General features: G+C 36.9%; 1 protein-coding gene and 1 long non-coding RNA gene across 2 annotated transcripts in view; one reads left to right on the forward strand and one right to left on the reverse strand.

Annotated features, from left to right (window-relative positions):
- Positions 1 to 8272, reverse strand: part of ntf3 (neurotrophin 3) — a 35889-nt gene extending 27617 nt beyond the window's left edge. The window contains 1 exon segment of the mRNA NM_001327813.2: positions 8139 to 8272. Coding sequence (NP_001314742.2) covers positions 8139 to 8156 — 18 coding nt within the window. The 5' untranslated portion in view covers positions 8157 to 8272.
- On the forward strand, positions 7308 to 17669 carry LOC141381574 (uncharacterized). The gene is made up of 3 exons (XR_015942171.1): positions 7308 to 7557; positions 8034 to 8195; positions 14932 to 17669. It is a non-coding gene; the product is annotated as an uncharacterized LOC141381574 (long non-coding RNA).
- The last annotated feature ends 1548 nt before the right edge of the window (positions 17670 to 19217 follow it).

Raw genomic sequence — 19217 nt, forward strand, 5'->3', positions numbered from 1 at the left:
TCCAACCTGTAATCAAGTTGATTACACAACAAAAACCAACCAAAGATAAATGTCTACTGATGTTTGACTTTGACATTGTATGAATGTCATAACAAGACGGTAAGCTGATGTTGGATTTTGGTGAGTTGATGCCACACCCTAAAACCAAATATCAACACCAGCTGGCGTCGGTATTAGATGTCAGCTGATGCCAGAAAATTGACATTAAATTTTGGTCACCTGACATCGCAACCAAAATACTTTGTTTGCCTGCTGGGAAGACTCTTTAAAATACCATATGAGCTGCTCTTTAAGATTCAAAACTGCCCATTTTAGTCTCCATGTTGGTCATGACAAAAAAAAAATCAAGACAACAAATATATATATTTTACTTATTTTAATAAGTTAATAAGGTTTCAACTAATGTTTTTAATATAGTTATATGATGTTTACCTTCATATTTTTAGCCAGTTTGATTGATTTAAGTTGAGATGACTTGAAAAGTTAATTTGACTTTACTATAAATTGAAATGCAGCTTGAATTGCATGAACATTTGGCCTTCCATATCCTCACAACAGCTGATTTTGCTGAGTCAGCAGTGAATATCAGCCCATTATAACAATTGCAAGTAAAACCCAAAAGTCAGGTGTCTTTATTAAAGCACGATGCCATAAAACTGAACTCAGACTATTAGCGTAAAAAAAAGTCTGGAAGTCATTAGCGATTAGCCTGGCTTTTTATAGAAAAATAAACGTGCTCTAGGTTTGACATGGCACCGCCAAACACAACAGTTAGTGTAATTAACGCATCTCGGAGTCGGTAACGTGATCATGCTGGATTTTTGTTTTGATGTAACATGATCGATGGCTGTTTGGCAGCTGGCAGCAACACTTTGTCAAAGATACAAACTACAAAAGGTGAACCCACTTCCCAACTCTGAGAGGTTGAAATGTCTACCGCAGCTTCATGTTTAATGCATCTGAACTCATAACACTTACAGAAAGACTTTGGGAAAATTTTCAGGCATACTTAAAGAGATAGTTCACCCAAATGTTATATTCACTCAGCCTAAGTGGTTCAGATCATTTTTGCAATTAATTATGAACACAAAGGAAGACATGTTGGAAAACAGTAGCCATTAATATCCACAGTAGGGTTATAATAATAATAATATGGTGGTAAATGGCTGCCAGCTTCCTGTCCAAATAACTTCCTTCCAGTTCAACAAAGGAAACAAACTCAAACAGGTTTGAAAGATGAGTAAACGATGGCATCATTTACATTTTTTGGGTAAACTGTGCTTTAAAGACAAGACAAAAGCTTTTTTCATTTTGTTAAAACAAATGGAAGAATAGATCTTAAAGAAATAAGGCTGCACAATATATATTATTTCTAACAATATCATTATTGTTGTTTTAACCTTTTGAATGCCCCACCAAGAAAAAAATGTTTGGGTTGCATTTCTTAACTCTTAACTAATGTTGCTAGTTAACACACTCAATGCATTTTTTTTCAACACTTCCCATAATTTTTAAAATATCAACCCCTACTAAATGATAGATATGACAGTTTATGTTAAAAGTACTGGGATTAATATATATATACTATGAAAAATCTAAAAATATTTAAAATATTAATAAAAAAATATATATTTTTTTTAAATATTCAAATTTTAATACTAATTTATCTTTATTTTTTTGTAATATGCCATAAAATTCTTCAGATTTAACATGTTTTCTGTTTTTTTTTTTTTTTTTTTTACAATAAAACCAAAATCCAGTGTAGTGGCACCACATGATTCTGTTTGTTAGAATTTTTTGTAAACCAGCAATGCTGTGTGTGTAAGCCATTATTTAAAACAGTCACACTTTAAATGACTTTAAAGTCGTTATTTAAAACAGTCAAAACATGGTCAATCATTTGGTAGAGCAGGTAGTCGAAGGGTTAATGTGTGCAAGCACAACATTTCCAACACTTCCCCATAGAGAAATCTGATATAAGGCCATATATAGTATATTAGCTGTTATATAGCTAATATATTTCAGCATGCATATCTGCATATTCCAATGGTTTAAACATTTATATACATTTAAATATTTTGAAATAATTGTTACATGTATGATATGAAAATCAGATGAACATCACATGGTCGCCCACTGAAGCTGGATGGGAGACCACATGGGAAAGCTAGGTTGCTTAAGTGTTAGTGAGACCAGCAGGGGGCTCTCAACCTGCGTTCTGTGTGAGTCCTAGCAACATGATCTCACGAGAAAACGTAAGACTTTTACGCTTTGTAATTTCAATGGCTAATTCTTACAAATTCATTCGAGTTCAGTCGTATGAAAATGTACAATTGTAAAAAGGAGGCGTGGCACCCAACCCTGCCCCTAATCCCATCTGTCATTGGGTGATGAGCAAAACATACTAAATTGTATGAATTAGTTCATACGAATAAGCCACTAAATCAAAAAGTTACGACTTGTCATGAGATTGCGTTGGTCCTAACGCCCCAGTATAGTGAAGGGGACTCTATACTGGTCATTAAGGGGTGTCTTTCAGATAAGATGTTATAAACCAAGGTACTGACTCCCTGTGGTTGTTAAAAATCCCAGGATGTCCTTTAAAAAAAAAAAGAGTAAGGGTTTAACCCCGGCATGCTGTCAAAATATGCTCATTGGCCTCAGTTCATCATGGCCTCCTAACCATCCCCATATCAGCTTCATCACTCTGTCTCCTCCCCACCAATCAGCTGGTTTGTGGTCTGCTGCAATATGGCTGCTGTAGCATCATCCAGATGGATGCTGCACACTGGTGGTCGATAAGGACTTTGAGCATCTAGAAAAGCGCTATATAAATGTAAGAGATTGCTATTATTAAATATTATATTTTACATTTGTGAAACGTCTATTTCATATATTAAATTTGCATGCATAGCTACATATTTTTCAGTCTGAAAGCATGATTGTGTGATGAAGCCTGTTAGAATTCAGTTTTATTGATGCCATTATTCAAGTCAATAAAAAAGCCAATAAAAACTATTTATGGGCTTTTATGATTTAGTTAAGCTAGTTTGCTGTTATTAGAAACACTTCAAAAAGTTAATACTGAGCATAATGCATAATACTTTAAACTGTTTTTGTTATATTAAGCCAAATGAAACCGTATAGCAAGGACACACACACAAAACTCAGATTAACTCCTCATTACAATGTAAACAAATGCTTTAATTAACAGCTTCCAAAGTGGCTTTTATTAGCATTTTAGTAGATCGAGAAAATATATAAAGACAATTAAATCTGACTTCATCTGGAAAATAAAATAATAAGTGGAAAAATATGAATCACAAAATATGGAAGACTGCCCATTTATGGATATTTTTACAGTGTACAACATTAATAACATTAATAAAAACATCAACAAACCAAATTGATTTCATGACATGATGTGATGTGGTTGAAATAGCAACCACAGCATGTCAAACACCATCATTACCACATAATGTCTGGCACAAATGAATGTTTATAGGACTCTTGAAAGTAGCATTAGTTAAATACTAAGATTTATCTAGAGAGTCACCAGTCATGATCCTTCAACGCATGTATGAAAGTATTAATCTACCCATCATGCCACGCTTCAGTGTTGTCACACAATATCATTGCTGATAAGGTAAACGTGACAACATACGCCATTACAAATTCTGCGCTGTTAACCTGTGCTGTTCATTGTTGTGCTGTCACGAACTATAAACAGCTTTTGTTGTCTTCACAATAATCAGAAGTTGCTAAGGAAATGAAGAGTTACTAAGAAATGCTTCATTTGGTCTTGATAAATGATGTATTTCAGCCTGGCTGCCATCTGCCATTTGTGCTGATGAGGCTGTCAGTGCGTTTACTGACTGTTGGGTCTGCTAGCATGCCATGCCTTTTTCCCAGATATAAAAACATCCCATTTATCAAGATGAATTCATGATAAATGACCTTGTTTAGATGTCCGTCTGCATGGTTTCGCATACATAAGGTATTCTATGATGAGACCATCCATATATGGACGTCACTGCAAATTTCCCACAGTTTAAACATAGTGCCCACAAAAAAAAAAGTGAGTGACCTGTGATGAAGTGACCCTTTGACTTTAAGCCAACATTATTTTTAGGATACTAATCAACTGGCTAAAGATTGATATGTTTTTTTTTTAATCCACTATAGGTGAAGCACAAGCCTGGAAATGTGTCTACGCCACAATAATGGAGAAAATCACACAAGTGAAATTGTCATTTTGTCAACTAGTGCACTAAACCAGCCTGATCTCACGAGAAAACGTAAGTATTTTACGTTTTGCCAGTTTAGTGGCTAATTCATACGAATTCGTACCAGTTCAGTCGTACGAAATTGTACGATTTTAAAAAGGAGGCGTGGCACCCAACCCCACCCCTAAACCCAACCGTCATTGGGTGATGAGCAAATCGCACTAAAATGTACGAATTATACAATGTACGAATTCATACAAATTAGCCACTAAATGAAAAAGTTACGTATTGCCGTGAGATTGTGTTGACTAAACACCTATTTGTGCATGAGCAGAAGTCTACAGAGAAATTAAACACACTGTAAAAGTGGCCACTTTTACCTATATACAAACATTCTGCATAATTCAATGCATACAATTTGTTTTTGTTGACATACCTTAGTGATGTAGCATTTGGATGCTCAAAATACCAAATGAAACATACAACTTAATCAAAATTCAATACATGAATAGTGTATCTGAAGAAATTTTCAACTTTTAAAGGCCATTTGTGCATAATTTAATGCATACAATTTAGTTTTGTTGGAATAACTTAATGGTTATGGGTCAAAAATGAGATAGACCATTTGGACGCCCAAAATATCAAATGAAATGCATGCAAACAAATCAGAATTTATCGAACTAACACTGTAATCAATTCATCTGATGAATACTGTATCTAAAGGTAATTTTTAACTCAAAAAGCCATTTTTGCATTATTTAATGCATAAAATTTTGCTTTGTTGGATAACTTAGTGGTTATGGGTCAAAAATGAGATGTACCATTTTAATGCTCAAAATATCAAATGAAATGTATATAAATGAATCAAAATCGATCAAATGAACACTGTAAGGTATTTTCAACCTTAAAAATCCAATTTTGCATAATTTAATGCACACAATTTTGTTTTGTTGGTAGAACTTAGTGGTTACAGGTCAAAGATGAGATGTACCATTTTAATGCCCAAAATATTAAATGAAATGTATACAAACTAATCAAAATTTATCAAATGAATTCTGTATCAGACAATATTTTTTATCTTAAAAAGCCATTTTTGCATAATTCAAGACATAAAATTTAGTTTTGTTGGGATAACTTGGTTGTAACAGGTCAATGACGAGATGTACCATTTTGATGCACAAAATAACAAGCGAAATGCATACAAATGAATCAAAATTAATTAAATGAATACTGTATCTACAGGTATTTTCAACCTTTGAAAGCCATTTCTGCATAATTTAATGCACACAATTTTGTTTTATTTGTATAATTTAGTGATTACAGATCCACGATGAGATGTACCATTTAGATGCTAAAAATACCAAATAAAATGTATAGAATGTAATCAAAATTCATTAAATGAATAATGTATCTAAAAGGTATTTTTGACTGTAAAAAGCCCCTTTTGCATAATTTAATGCATACAATTGAGTTTTTTGGTATAACTTAGTGGTTACAGGTCAAAGATAAGAAGTACCATTTTGATGCCTAAAATATCAATTGAAATGTAAAAAAACGAATCAAAATGTATTAAATGAATACAGTATTTAAAGGTTTTTTGACCTCAAAATGCAATTTTTACATAATTGAATGCATACAATGTAGTTTTGTTGGTATAGCTTAGTGGTTACAGGTCAAACATGAGATATACCATTTTAATGGCCAAAATACCAAATGTCATGTATAGAGTTTAATTTTAATTTGTTAAATGAATACTGAATCTAAATGTAATTTCAACCTTTAAAAGACATTTTTTGTATAATTTAATGAATGCAATTTGAGTTTTGCAGGTAAAGCTTAGTAGTTACATTTCAAAGATGAGATGTGCCATTTTAATGGCCAAAATATCAATTAAATTGTTTACAAATTAATCAAAACCGATCAAATAAATACTGTATCTAAAGGTATTTGTGACCACAAAAGAGCATTTTTACAACATTTAGTGCATGCAATTGAGTTTTGTTGGTATAACTTCGTGGTTACAGGTCAAAGATGAGATGTACCATTGTGATGGCTAAAAATATAAATTGAAATGTATAAAAATGGATCAATTTATCCAACAAATATTGTATCCAAAGGTATTTTTGAGCTTAAAACGCCATTTCCGCATGACTCAATGCCTAAAATTTTGCTTTGTTAGGGGATAACTTAGTGGTTACAGGTCAAAGATGAGATGAACCATTTTGATTCACAAAATATTAAATGAAATGTATACAAACTAATCAAAATGTATCAAATGAATTCTGCATCTAAAGGTTTTTGGGTTGACATGCATTTAATTTCCTTTCCATGTCCATATGGGATGGAAAAAAAAAAACACTTAAACTATTAGTTTATTTTTCATTCGTCATCCAGCATAACTTATTCTGACACATGCTTATTAAAATAGTACATAAGATTAAATGATGATGCTAAACTAAACATATTTAAATGACAGAAACAATGAGTAGACATTTTAGACACTCATTGACCCACTGAAGGGACTTTTAATCAGTTCACGCTTAACTTTAGAATCAAATAACTCTGGTGTTAACGGAGTCATTCTCTTCCAGGAAACATTTCACTGTCAAAAGAGTCTTTTAATATTTCATCAGATGATTCCTGCTCCAAATGTGCCTGACCGAATGTTTTGGTACATAAATTACTGTTACACCAATTTACATCAACAGTAAATCTTTTGTTTTTGACCCGTTTATGCACATAAACTCAATACAAAGAACCTGGAACTGAATGTTCAACTCGAAATAAAATAAGTATCAAATTTCTTTATTAGACCGAGCGACCGAAATATGCGATATCCCAAATTCTGATAATCTCAGACTATAAAGAAAACCGCATGTCCCATATTTCTACTGCCACATGTTCACTAGTAAGAATGATTCGCATTAACCCTTTAGCCTCAGTGTCGGATCCTTTATTTGACAGATGCTCGTTTTCAGAAGCATGTCAGCACAAGACACGCACATCAGGCATAACATAAGCAGAAACACACTCTGGATGAGTACACAAGGCTATATCAAACACACAAGCGCAAAAACACATGCCAGTGGACGAACAGGAAAAGCCACTGACAAAACCTGAAGGGCTTCGCTCAATGCATCTCCAGCTCAGATTTGTGTGGATTATCTATTTTAGGGATTGTCTGCCAATCTCAGCCAGCTCTCGGAGGAAAGACCAAAGAGCAAAGTATTTCCAAGTAGACTGCATTTGCGCTTTATGCTGTTTTTATCAGCTTTTCCAAATCGCACACGCTTTAAAAAGCTTCATGGAGAACTTCGATGGAAACTTTCCAGTGCGTAAAATTCCCTTTGGTTTAGTAAAACGCACACTAAAGTTCTCTTAGGAAATTATTAATACAGTGGTCTAACTATTTTGCAAGCTTCATTTTTAAGAGTGCATACACAAAAACAAAAAAAAAATCGATGCTTGCATTTACAGCCATATATTAAAAACTACGCTTCATTTATAATTTGTTAGGCTTTTAAAATAATGTTAATAAAAATAAAAATAGTTTTGATCGTCTATTGTCTTTTGCGCATAAAGAGAAGAGCAATCTCTGAAAGTTGAGAAGTGAATTTGCCCATACTGGTTTTCAAGCCTGAGGCGCGAGAGGCGCATAGCAGCTCACATTCTTCCCAAATGCACCAAAAGTTCCACATACGCTTTAAGGCTTACATTTTTGGATTCTATCCCAAAATTACACCGTGTTTTTCCCCCTTGTTTGACATGCATTTTCATTTTCCCCACTCTGTGCACTTTTTCCACCAGTAAATTGCACTTGGGAAGCAGCGTAAATGCGCAACGGTGCCAGGAGCGCTCCAGACTCCCAGCAAACAGACGATCCCAGCAAACAAACTTTTAAAGGATACATACCGTAATAAAGGTAACCATAGCATCGGTGAGGAAATATTCAGCAGAGCCGACATGAAGGTAATGGAGTTTATAACGAATCCTTTTGTCGAAAGTTTCCAGATAGAAAAGCGCGCGGTGCGTGCTGAGAGTCTCACACTGACTAGTGCAGCGCGCAGACCTCTCTCTCTCTCTCTCTCTCTCTCTCTCTCTCTCTCTCTCTCTCTCTCTCTCAACGCACATAATCTTCTACTCTCCCGTGCACGTCCAGCATGGACAGATGGCTTTTATATTGCTCTGCTTAGTGATGCTTTTCTCCACAGTCAATCATGCATTGGTAACTTTCATTTTACTCCATATTAACACGCTCTTAACTGTACACAATGGGCAAATTGTTGGAATTAAAACTACTTTTATGTATTTGTATTATGTTCTGCTCTTAATCTTTGTAAGCTTTCGATGAAGATGAAGTCGTTTACTGTAAAATATGTAGCGAGCGACTTTTCTTCAGAGGATCTTGCATTTGTAACATTTTAATCCATAATAGCACATGCTTTACTGTACACAAGAGGCAAATTGTTAAGATTAAAATGACTTTTATTTATATTTATACTTAATAATGATCTGCACTTAATGTTTGTGCGCTTTTTGTGATCTTTCTATTAAGATAAATTCGATTACTGGACTGTGAAATACAGTTGAAGTCAGAATTATTAGCCCCCCTGAATTATTAAACCCCTTGTTCATTTTCTTCCCCAATTTCTGTTTGACAAAGAGAGAATTTCTTCAACACATTTCTAAACATAATAGTTTTAATAACTCATCTCTAATAACTGATTTATTTTATATTTGCCATGTTGGCAGCACATACTATGTTACTGGATATTTTTCAAGACACTTCTATACAGTTTAAAGGGACATTTAAAGGCTTAACTAGGTTAGTTAGGTTAACTAGGCAGGTTAGGGTAATTAGGCAAGTCATTGTATAACAGTGGTTTGTTCTGTAGACTATTGAAAAAAATTGACAGCTTAAAGGGGATAATAATATTGTCCTTAAAATGATGTTTAAAAAAATTAAAAACTGCTTTTATTCTAGCCGAAATGAAACAAATAAGACTTTCTCCAAAAGAAAAAATATTATCAGACATACTGTGAAAATTTCCTTGCCCTGTTAAACTTAATTTGGGAAATATATAAAAAAAAAAAAAGAAAATAAATTCAAAGGGAAGCGAATAATTGTGACTTCCATATTAACAGGCGCTTTACTGTACACAAAGGGCAAATTGTTGGAATTAAAGTGACTTTTATTTATTTGTATACTTAATAATGTTCTACGTTTAATATTTCTGAGCGTTTAGTGATCATTCTCTTAAGATAAAGTTGTTAACTGGACTAACATGTGTAAAGACAACGACTTTTCTCCAACGCCATTCATGCATTGGTAACTTTCATTTTATCCCTTTAACAGGGACTTTGAAAATGAGGCAAATAAAATGAAAAAATAGAAAAAAAGAACCAACCCTTTCACCAGGCTGGCTACGGGCCTGCTCTAGTATCAACATAAATGTTCGTTCAGGATCGCATCCTACTTGGCAAAATCATGATGTGCCACCAACTAAGTGTCAGTCATGTAACAATTGTTTATTTGTCAATTGAAATATGTCAGGCATATTCTGAGTAATTTTAAAGGGCTCACATGCGCAGCCCTAAAATGCTCATTAATATATTATTTTACATATTCGTAACATTAAAGGGCACCTATTATGCAAAAATCACTTTCATAAGGGGTTTAAACACAGCCGTGTGGCTACAGTATGTGAATATAACCAGATCAAAATAGTAAAAATGTATTAATTTAAATGTTTCTAATCCCCATGATAAAATCAGTCTGCAGAAACACTTTGATTGACATTCTCCCTTTGTACGTGTCATCAGAGGGGTAAAGCCCCGCCCACTAGTGACAAACTCTCCTTCATTAGCATAGGACATCAGTCTTGTTGTTGAATCTGCCACTATGCTATGCTGTAGCTCCGCCCTATTTTGAAAAATCTCATTTGAATTTAAAGCGACAGTCACAAAAATGCCACAATTACTATTGAAGCCTAAAAGGGGCAGATTTAAAGCATTATAAAACATTATGTGTGTGGTATTTTGAGCTTAAACTTCACACACACACACTAAAGACATTAGAGATTTTTGTTACATCTTAATAATAATAATTTTATTTATATTGCGCCTTTCCAGAGCTCAAGGCCACTTTACAAAGAGTGCTAAAAAAAAAAAAAGATAAACAAACATACAGGAAGTTAAATATAACAAACTGGAATCATACAAACAAGATCTAGGAGACAAATGAGCAGAGCGCAAGTGGATCAGACAAAGTGGTCAGTTTGGCAGATAGAAGTGAAGCATTCAGAAAATAAGTGAGTCTTAAGTAAGGATTTGAATTCAGAGATATTATTAGCAGAGCGGAGTGAGCCTGGTAGAGAGTTCCAGAGTTTGGGTGCAATACCACTAAATGATCTGCTAATGAACGAGTTGGGGTGTAGGGGACAAGCATGTTGCAGAGATAGGAGGGAGCTAGGCTATTTAGGGATCTAAATGCAAGGAGGAGAATTTTTAATTTAATGCGGTATGCAACAGGGAGCCAATGGAGGTCATCCAAGATTGGGGTTATATGAGCAGAACGTTTGGTATGAGTGAGTATTCTAGCTGCAGAGTTTTGAAGATACTGTAATCTGGAGATGAGGCTGGCAGGCAGACCAATGAAAAGGGCATTACAGTAGTCGATGCGTGAGGAGACAAATGCATGGATGATCGTCTCAGCATCCTTGCTACTGATGAAGGGATGCAGTTGGGAAATGCGACGTAAATGAAAGAATGCAGATTTAAGAACAGATTTAATGTGAGACTGAAAAGAGAGTGTGGAGTCGTAGATTACACCTGAATTTTTTTACAGAAGTAGATGTTTTAATGTGAGAGCCAGCAATCTCACAGGAGAAACTGCTGGAAATATTGCTGGTAAGTGCTGGGGTGCCAATGAAAATCATCTCAGTTTTGTCCATGTTGAGTTTCAGAGAATTTGAGGTAGGCCAATCATTAATATTCTTCACACAAGCAGAGATATTGTCTATTTGGGCGGATGAAGTAGGTGTACATACAGAGTAAAGTTGAATATCGTCTGCATACGGGGTGTCAAACTCAATCCCTGGAGGGCCGAAGCCCTGCACAGTTTAGTTCCAACCCTGCTCCAACACACTTACCTGTAGGTTTCAAACAAGCCTGAAGGACCCATTTGATCAGGTGTGTTTAATTAGGGTTGGAACTAAACTGTGCAGAGCTGCGGCCCTTTTGGAACGGAGTTTGACACCTGTGGTTTAGACCATCATTGTAGATCTTGTAAAAAGGGACACAATAGGTCTCCTTTAAAGCAAATACTTCCATTTAGTATGCGTTCAACGTAAATAAATCAACACAATCTCATGGCGATTCGTAACTTTTTGATTTAGTGTCTAAAGCTGAGGTCACACTGGGCTTTTCCTTCCATAGACTTCCATTCATATGCGCGCGAATGCGTCAGACCGGAAATGCGGGGTCATGCGTCAAGTTTCGCAGGTTACTGCGGTGCAAAGTTCAAGCTTGGTGAACTGTGACCTGCGAAATCGCATCACTTGACTGCTTGAGAACAATCCAGGATCAAAACATGACATCTCTGGACAGAAATTTAAAACATTGAGAATTACTAGCTTTTTTAAATGTCTAATAAGCTTGTTTAATCCCATCCCCTTTCGCAGCGCCGTACGACAGAATTTCGCACACACAAACTCTAATGTGACCGTAGCTTAATTCGTATGAATTCGTATGATCTAATTCGTAAAATTTAGTACGACTTGTTCATCCCCCAATGACGGTTGGGTTTAGGGGTGGGGTTAGGTGCCACGCCTCCTTTTTAAAAAGGTATTAGCCACTAAACTGGCAAAATGTAAAATACTTACATTTTCTCGTGAGATCAGGCTGAATAAATACACTTTGATAATCTGAGTTTGACCCACCAAAATGAAACGTCTCATGTTTGACCCATTTTTTTCGATATAGTTTTACAGACATTCCATAAATCAGCCAATTGCAGCAGCATATTATCACTTTCATACTTCATATTTGTCGGGTTACAAAAGAAACCTCCTATGGAGAGAAAGAAATTGCATACTTTCTCATGTCCTCGAATTGCAGTAAAAAACGCATTCAAAAGATCCTAATGACTAGGTATGGCAGCCAACTAAGGAGTAAATATTGAAAAATTAATGCGCAGTGTTTGCTCACGGGCATCCAGTGGAGAACTCTATAATCATTAGGTGAAACTGTCTAGTAAATGCATATTATAAGAGTTTTCCAGTGGTTTTATAAAAGGGCTGGGACAGGAAACTCTCTACAACCCTCCATAATCCGCTCTATTCTTCTGACGGTTAACTTTTTGTTGGAGATGTTTGTGTAGGACGACGTTTTGAAGTTTTTAGGCATTACAGTGATGACATATAGGGATCTTAAGGTTGCCTTTGAGCAAACGAACACACACACACACACACACAAAAACACACACACACACACACACACACACACACACACACACAGACAATGCAAACAGAAAAATACAGTATAAGGCAAAGCGGATATGTTTCTCGTCCCTCCCATGTTCCAACATTTTCAACTTTGCTTTCTTTGCTGTGTCAACAGTCACGAGGCGATCCAAAGCTATTAATAATGCAAAGCAGAATCATTTTTGAAACTTTCCTTGACTGAAAGTGAGCCAATCACACGAGTCTAAAAGTGTCACGTGACTCTCTAAAGAACTAACAGTGTCATAACCAAGCAAAACTAAAAGTAAAGAAACTCAAAAAAGAGCTTACCTGTAAAAAGCTGCTGTGAGCTTCCTGGTGACAGGTGAGGATGTGTTTCTTCCTCTTTCTTGATGATTATAAGACATCAAGGGTGAGAGTGAGAGCAAAAGAGAGACGTTGTTCCAACTAAAACGAGGTGCCTCAAATCAGGACACTAACATTGGTTGTGCTTCTCGCAGTTAAAAACTCCCCCAATCAGGAAGCTGATGTGCACATTAAATGAAGACATCAGATGAGTGATAATTCTGAATATTTCACAAATGAACTCATCTCCATTTAAACCAAAAACATTGAGGAAACAGTGATGGCATGATTCCAAAAGGACAGGATATTCTTCCTCTAGGGGCTTTTTATATCAATTCAGGAACACTTTGCTTTCATTCAGGTAATGCATCACATAAAGTCTGAGTTTTGTAGATGCTCGACAATAAAACTTAGAGCTAGGAGTTAATGATACTGTCCGATTTACATATGGTAACCATAAGCTGTATATATATGACTGCAGGCATGTAAAAAGGGAAAAAAGATGACTAACAGGAAGAGTTTAGCATTTTTCCACAATGTTGCAATAGTCTTTTGTTTCCTATTGTGATGTATATCTGAGGGAAAGAAAACGGGCTGATTTTGTCTGTGTGTAATGCAATCAATTTAGGCCAGGGGTGTCCAAACTCGGTCCTGGAGGGCTGGTGTCCTGCAGACTTTAGCTCCAACTTGCTTCAACACACCTGCAAGGATGTTTCTAGACTCCCTAGTAAGAGCTTGATTAGCTAGGGCAGCTGTGTCTGATTGGGGAAGGAACTAAGCTTTGCAGGACGCAGGAGTCTGGACATCCCTGATTTAGTCTCATACTGAAAACGTACCTCTATATACATTTCTGGAGAGCGGCAAATATGTCCGAGGAGCTATGTTTTTTTGCAGTTTTTGTTTTCTCGAATCCGCCAGAGGCCACTGCGTACACTTTTTCAGATCTCAAGTTTCTCTCGCAAGTGCCATTCGCGCCTGCTGTTCTCGCATAAATTTACTAGGTATACTTAAAACACCCAGGCAGGTGTGTTGACTAGTTAAGCTAAACCCTGCAGGGCATCAGACCTCCAGGAACAAGATTGGTGAACCCTGATTTAGAGAGTTGATTGCCTTTAAAACAGAGATCATCATTTCTAATTCGATGTAACCTTTTTAGCTCCAAAAAAGCAAACTGAAATTAAATGTTTCAATTAAATGTAAATACTGTCACATATAGAGGACTATTTAGAAGACATCGGCAAGCAAATCAAGGCAAAAACTAGTTTATCTCTGTTATAAATTAAATAGCTTTGTTTTACTATAATATGTTTATTATAAAATGTAAAAAATACTGTATTGGTTTATATAAACAAAGTTGTATAGTAATTTTAACTATTATTAAATAAATTAGGAAATTACCCATAGCAACTATGTTTAGATCTGGCCCACTTGCCTCAATAAAGTTTGGTTTTTTGCCCTTCATAAGGAAAAGTTTTAGCACCCTTGATACATACAGTAGATTGACTGTGCAGGAAATGCACACAAACAATGCAAACAGAAAAATACAGTATAAGGCCAAGCGGATATGTTTCTCCTCATGTGACCGTGCCTCCCATGTTTCAACCTTTTCAACTTTCCTTTCTTTGCTCTGTCAACAGTCACGAGGAGATCCAAAGCTATTCATAATGCAGACTAGAAAAAATGTTTACCTTACACTGAGCCTTGAGCTTTTTGAGCCAACCAAACAAGCCGTAAATGTCACATGACACTCTAAGGCTGTGGAAAAGCGTCATGACGAACAAAACCATTTACAGAACTCACTTTCAATCAAACGCCATTGAGAAACTAAAAAGACTTACCTGTTGAAACTTGGTGTAAACTTCCTGTTGACAGGTGAATGTGTTTCTTTGTCTTTTTAGACATCAAGCAGAAGAGGAAGAGCAAAAATAAGGCTCTGGGAAGACTCATCATAGATCCTCAAGTCCAGGATCGTATCACCGTTGTTTGCACATCCAGGATGTGAATCCTCCATTCCAGCACTTTCCAAAGCTGCTCGATTGGATTAAGAACTGGTGGTTGAGAATTAATTTATGCAAGGATGGATTGTATGATTAGCAACAATACTTGTTGGAGATTTAACCAATGCTCAACTGGTATCCAAAAGCTTCCAGGAAATCCACCATACCAATAATTTAAACCACTGATGCAAGGCAGGATGGATCCATGCGGCCATGTCGTATGCCAAGTTCTGACCCCCAGAATCTGAAAGCAGAAATTAAGACCTGCCAACACGTTTTCCCGGGAGAATCCCGTATTTCACACCCATTTCCTGCCACCCTCCTGATTTGTAATTCTCCCAGGAAACTCCCATAATTTGTCCAGCCCAATCTAGTTACGAAAAATCCCCATTTGTCCCTGTTTGTCAAGTTACCAAATCTTGTTTGAAGCTCATTACCTCACGCAAGTGATGGAGTATTCATATCTCAAAGTGTTTTTACCTCAATCTGGCAATTCCTCAACCCACATCTACCACTTGTGCAGAAATCAAAATCAACAGGTTAATTAATACCCCCTTACCACAGGTGTGCACTTCTTCTTCTTCCTCCATTCCTTGTTCATCTTCATCAAGGTTTTGTGTGTTTGTTCACTCTACAGAATCACTCTTCAACAGACATCAGTAGTTTTTTTGAGTTAATGTTGCCTTTGCATCGGTTTGAACTAGTCTGGTCATTCTCATCTGACCTCTGCCATCAACAAGGCATTTACATTGGATGTTTTATTCATCCAAACAACTCTCTATAGACCCTGGAGATGGGTGTACTGTATGCGAAAATCCCAGTAGAGCAACAGTTTCTGAAATTCTCAGACCATCAGATCATCTTGAACATGTCTATGTGCAATATTTTGAGCACTATCACAACTTGGTCGAAACAGAAAGAAAGTTAAGGAGAAATTGCTAATTCCCTTCAGAGGCCAGGTCAGCAAAACAAGTACATTTTCTACCCCATTAAAGGCTTCTTTCTCATTATGTAGTTAATAACAAAAGATATCCTACGTGACCCCGCATTGTTTCCATGTCAATTCTTGCATGTGTTTGTCTTGGTCTGAAAACTACATTGTACAACCAAAGTTGTCAGCGATTCTTCCTATTTTAAAGTCACGCAGTGTGAAACCCTTTGTCACCGACCCATCCTACAGTGTAAACAAAGCAGCGACGAAACGCTATCCCAGACAGTGTTTCCTATAGGATTTTTTCCAGCTGTGACAGCAGTTCTTTTACACATATCTACAAACTACCTATTGGTATTTCAATGACAAATGGAGAAATGTGGTGAGCACACATCGGGCCGCATTTATGTAATGCTTGTGCGCTGATTTCCTCTGCTCGTGCACAAAACTCCTTGCACGCCCTCAAACACGCTGCTCAAGCGCAGAACTTCATGCGCGCTCTCAAATAAACACTGTTGAAGTGTGATTTAGTGCGTATATATAGTAAGAATGTCTCCAACATTAATAAGATTTGCTAGGAATATTTATGAATGTCTTCAATAGACCTACAGATCGGTATTAATGCGTCCTGAGGTAAAGTGAAACGGCAATAAACTACTCAAGCAAGATAACGTTAAAGTATTTGTATGCAGAACCACAGACCTTTATCTATAAATAAAGTGTTGTTATGGAAACTGTGTTGATCTTAACTAAAAGCTACGTCATGTTTGATGGCCTCACGCATCGCGCACCGGTCAGTTAGTCAGTCAGTCTGTCAGCACGTCACCTTAAAGTGTTAAACAAATAGCGCACAGCCCTACGGTAACAAAAAAGTTTGCGCTGTTATAGGCCTAATTCCCTTACCTTTGAATACGTTTTGGTGCGATTATCACCCGCTATTAAAAACAACAACAATTAATGAATGTTTTGAATTAATAAGAAGCTGTAATGAAGCCGCGGCGGGATGAATTTTGGTGTGGCGCCCGCCATGCAAGAATGAATGTAGCGGAAACCATGCCAGATAGTCATGCAGTGTGAAAACACCTGCGACACGACTACTTCGAAAATCCTGCAGTCTGAACTCAGCATAAGTGTGTGTGTTACAGTACATTGCAGCATCATTGATGATCTTGAATCCAATACATTTGTGTCTTCCATTGTACCGGTTGATCTAGAGATGAGTAACTCCATTTCTGAAGCCACTATTAAAGACGAGTGTATTGCTCCTTTATCCCATGCTGTCAGCCTTAAAGTTGTACAAAATGCTTTACAAGCATGCCGAGTGGTTTGTCCAGGTGGTGTGTGTATGTGTGTGTTTTGTTTGTGAGGAATGCAGGGCACACCTTACTGGCATACAGCGGGCTCTGCTAACCTCAGCATACACGGCTACTGCTGCCCTTTCAAACAGCGCCACACAAAGAGACACGACAGAGGAGGAACAATGCCGGCACCTGCGGTTGGTTAAAGGAGTTCCCTGTTGTAAAGTATGCTTATTATTTCATTTAAATGACGGGGAGCCTTTTGAATCACCCGTGGAGTAAATCTCCAGCAGACAGCTCTTTAACCAAGCACATCAAAACATGGGGCTGATTGAGTATCTTTACGTCACCAATAAATTATGTGGCCTGTGCAAATTGCCAATATTAATATACATGTATTTTCAAGTGTGATGGTCTGTTTGCACTACATTGTTGTTTTTTTGTATCTACACTAGTAGGAAAGAGATTTTAGGAATTACACGGATGAGTAATTAAGAAGTATAGAGAGATTTATGTGCTAAAGATCTGATTTCCTTGTGAATTCCTGTGAAGCCCTTACGTAACTTATTCATATAAGTAGATTCGCTGGAAGTGTACTGTATGTACTAAGGTTGAACAAGCATAAACAATAGGTGGCCAAGTAAACATTTCAGACCACAGGAACTTTTCTACACGCTCCTTCCGTTTGCGCATTCAGCACTTTCACCTGCACCCACAATGGGTCTGTTGTCCTGTTCGGGCATCACTGAAGTGGTTTTCTTGTGATAGATGGGGTGTCCTCCACCTGGCTCTGAGACTATCAGGGTGTTGATCTCTGCCCCTCGTCATAGTAAGCCATGGCTAGAGGGAAAGGTGGGAAAGACGTATCAGCGAGACTGAAAGAAAGAGGAGGGAGGAGGGAGTGCTGCTGTCGCTGAAGGTCAGATCGAGTTTCTGCCCGACTGCAACAGTCACCCCAACCAACCCCAAACACCACTGAATGAGTACAGCAGAGCCAGATATACCAGTCAAAGAGTTCTTCACACTAAAAAAAAGTTTTCTCTTTTAACTATGGACTAAATAGTACTGTAAAGGGTCAAAATTAGTTGGTTACGCCAACCAACCCCAGACACCACTGAATGAATACAGCAGAGGCAGATATACCAGTCAAAGAGAACTTCACACGTAGAAAGAGTTGTTGTTTTTTTTAAACTGTGGACTCAAATTTTTGTAAAGGACTGAAATTGGTAGTTCACCCCAACACCATTAAATGAATGCCCGATATACTAGCCAAAAAGGTCTTCAGAATAAAAATCGGGTGTTTAAAAAAGACCAAAAAACTATGGATTAAACAGTTCTGTTGAGGACCAAAATTGCTAGCTCACCCCAACCAACCCCAAACACCAATGGATGAATACAGCAGTGTCAGATATTTTAGCCAAACTGGTCTTCGGAATAAAAATTGGGTGTTTTTTTTTTTCTTTTTTTTAAACTATGGATTAAGCTACTTATGGCTGTATTTTATCTTTAAACAAACACTACAGAGTAGTATGACACCATTCCTTTTCATGCTTACCAGCTGACCGCTTACCTTCGTATAGATGGCTTTCCCACTGTTACCAGTTTGTCCAGTAGCTCGACATGTAGGTCGGCGGACTTGAGATGCAGAGCAGAGTTGACTGAGTCAATGGGGTTCGAGTTCAGTGAAGAACGGTTCCAGAAAACATCTAAGACAAAAACAAAAAATAAAAAAACAGGTAAATAATGGTGAGAATGTGGTAAAATCTGAAAATGTGGTAAAATTAAGGGGGCTTTTCTTTCTTCTGAATTGCTTTTAAAACACTGTAAGTTGGGTTTAGGGAAGTGGGTTGGCGGGTCATTCATTCATTCATTTTCTTTTCAGCTTGGTCCCTTTATTAATCTGGGGTCGCCACAGCGGAATGAACCGCAAACTTATCCAGCACATTTTTTACGCAGTG

This window comes from Danio rerio, chromosome 4 (genome assembly GCF_052040795.2).
Source record: "Danio rerio strain M-AB ecotype USA chromosome 4, GRCz13ab, whole genome shotgun sequence".
In the NCBI taxonomy this organism is placed as follows: Eukaryota; Metazoa; Chordata; class Actinopteri; order Cypriniformes; family Danionidae; genus Danio; species Danio rerio.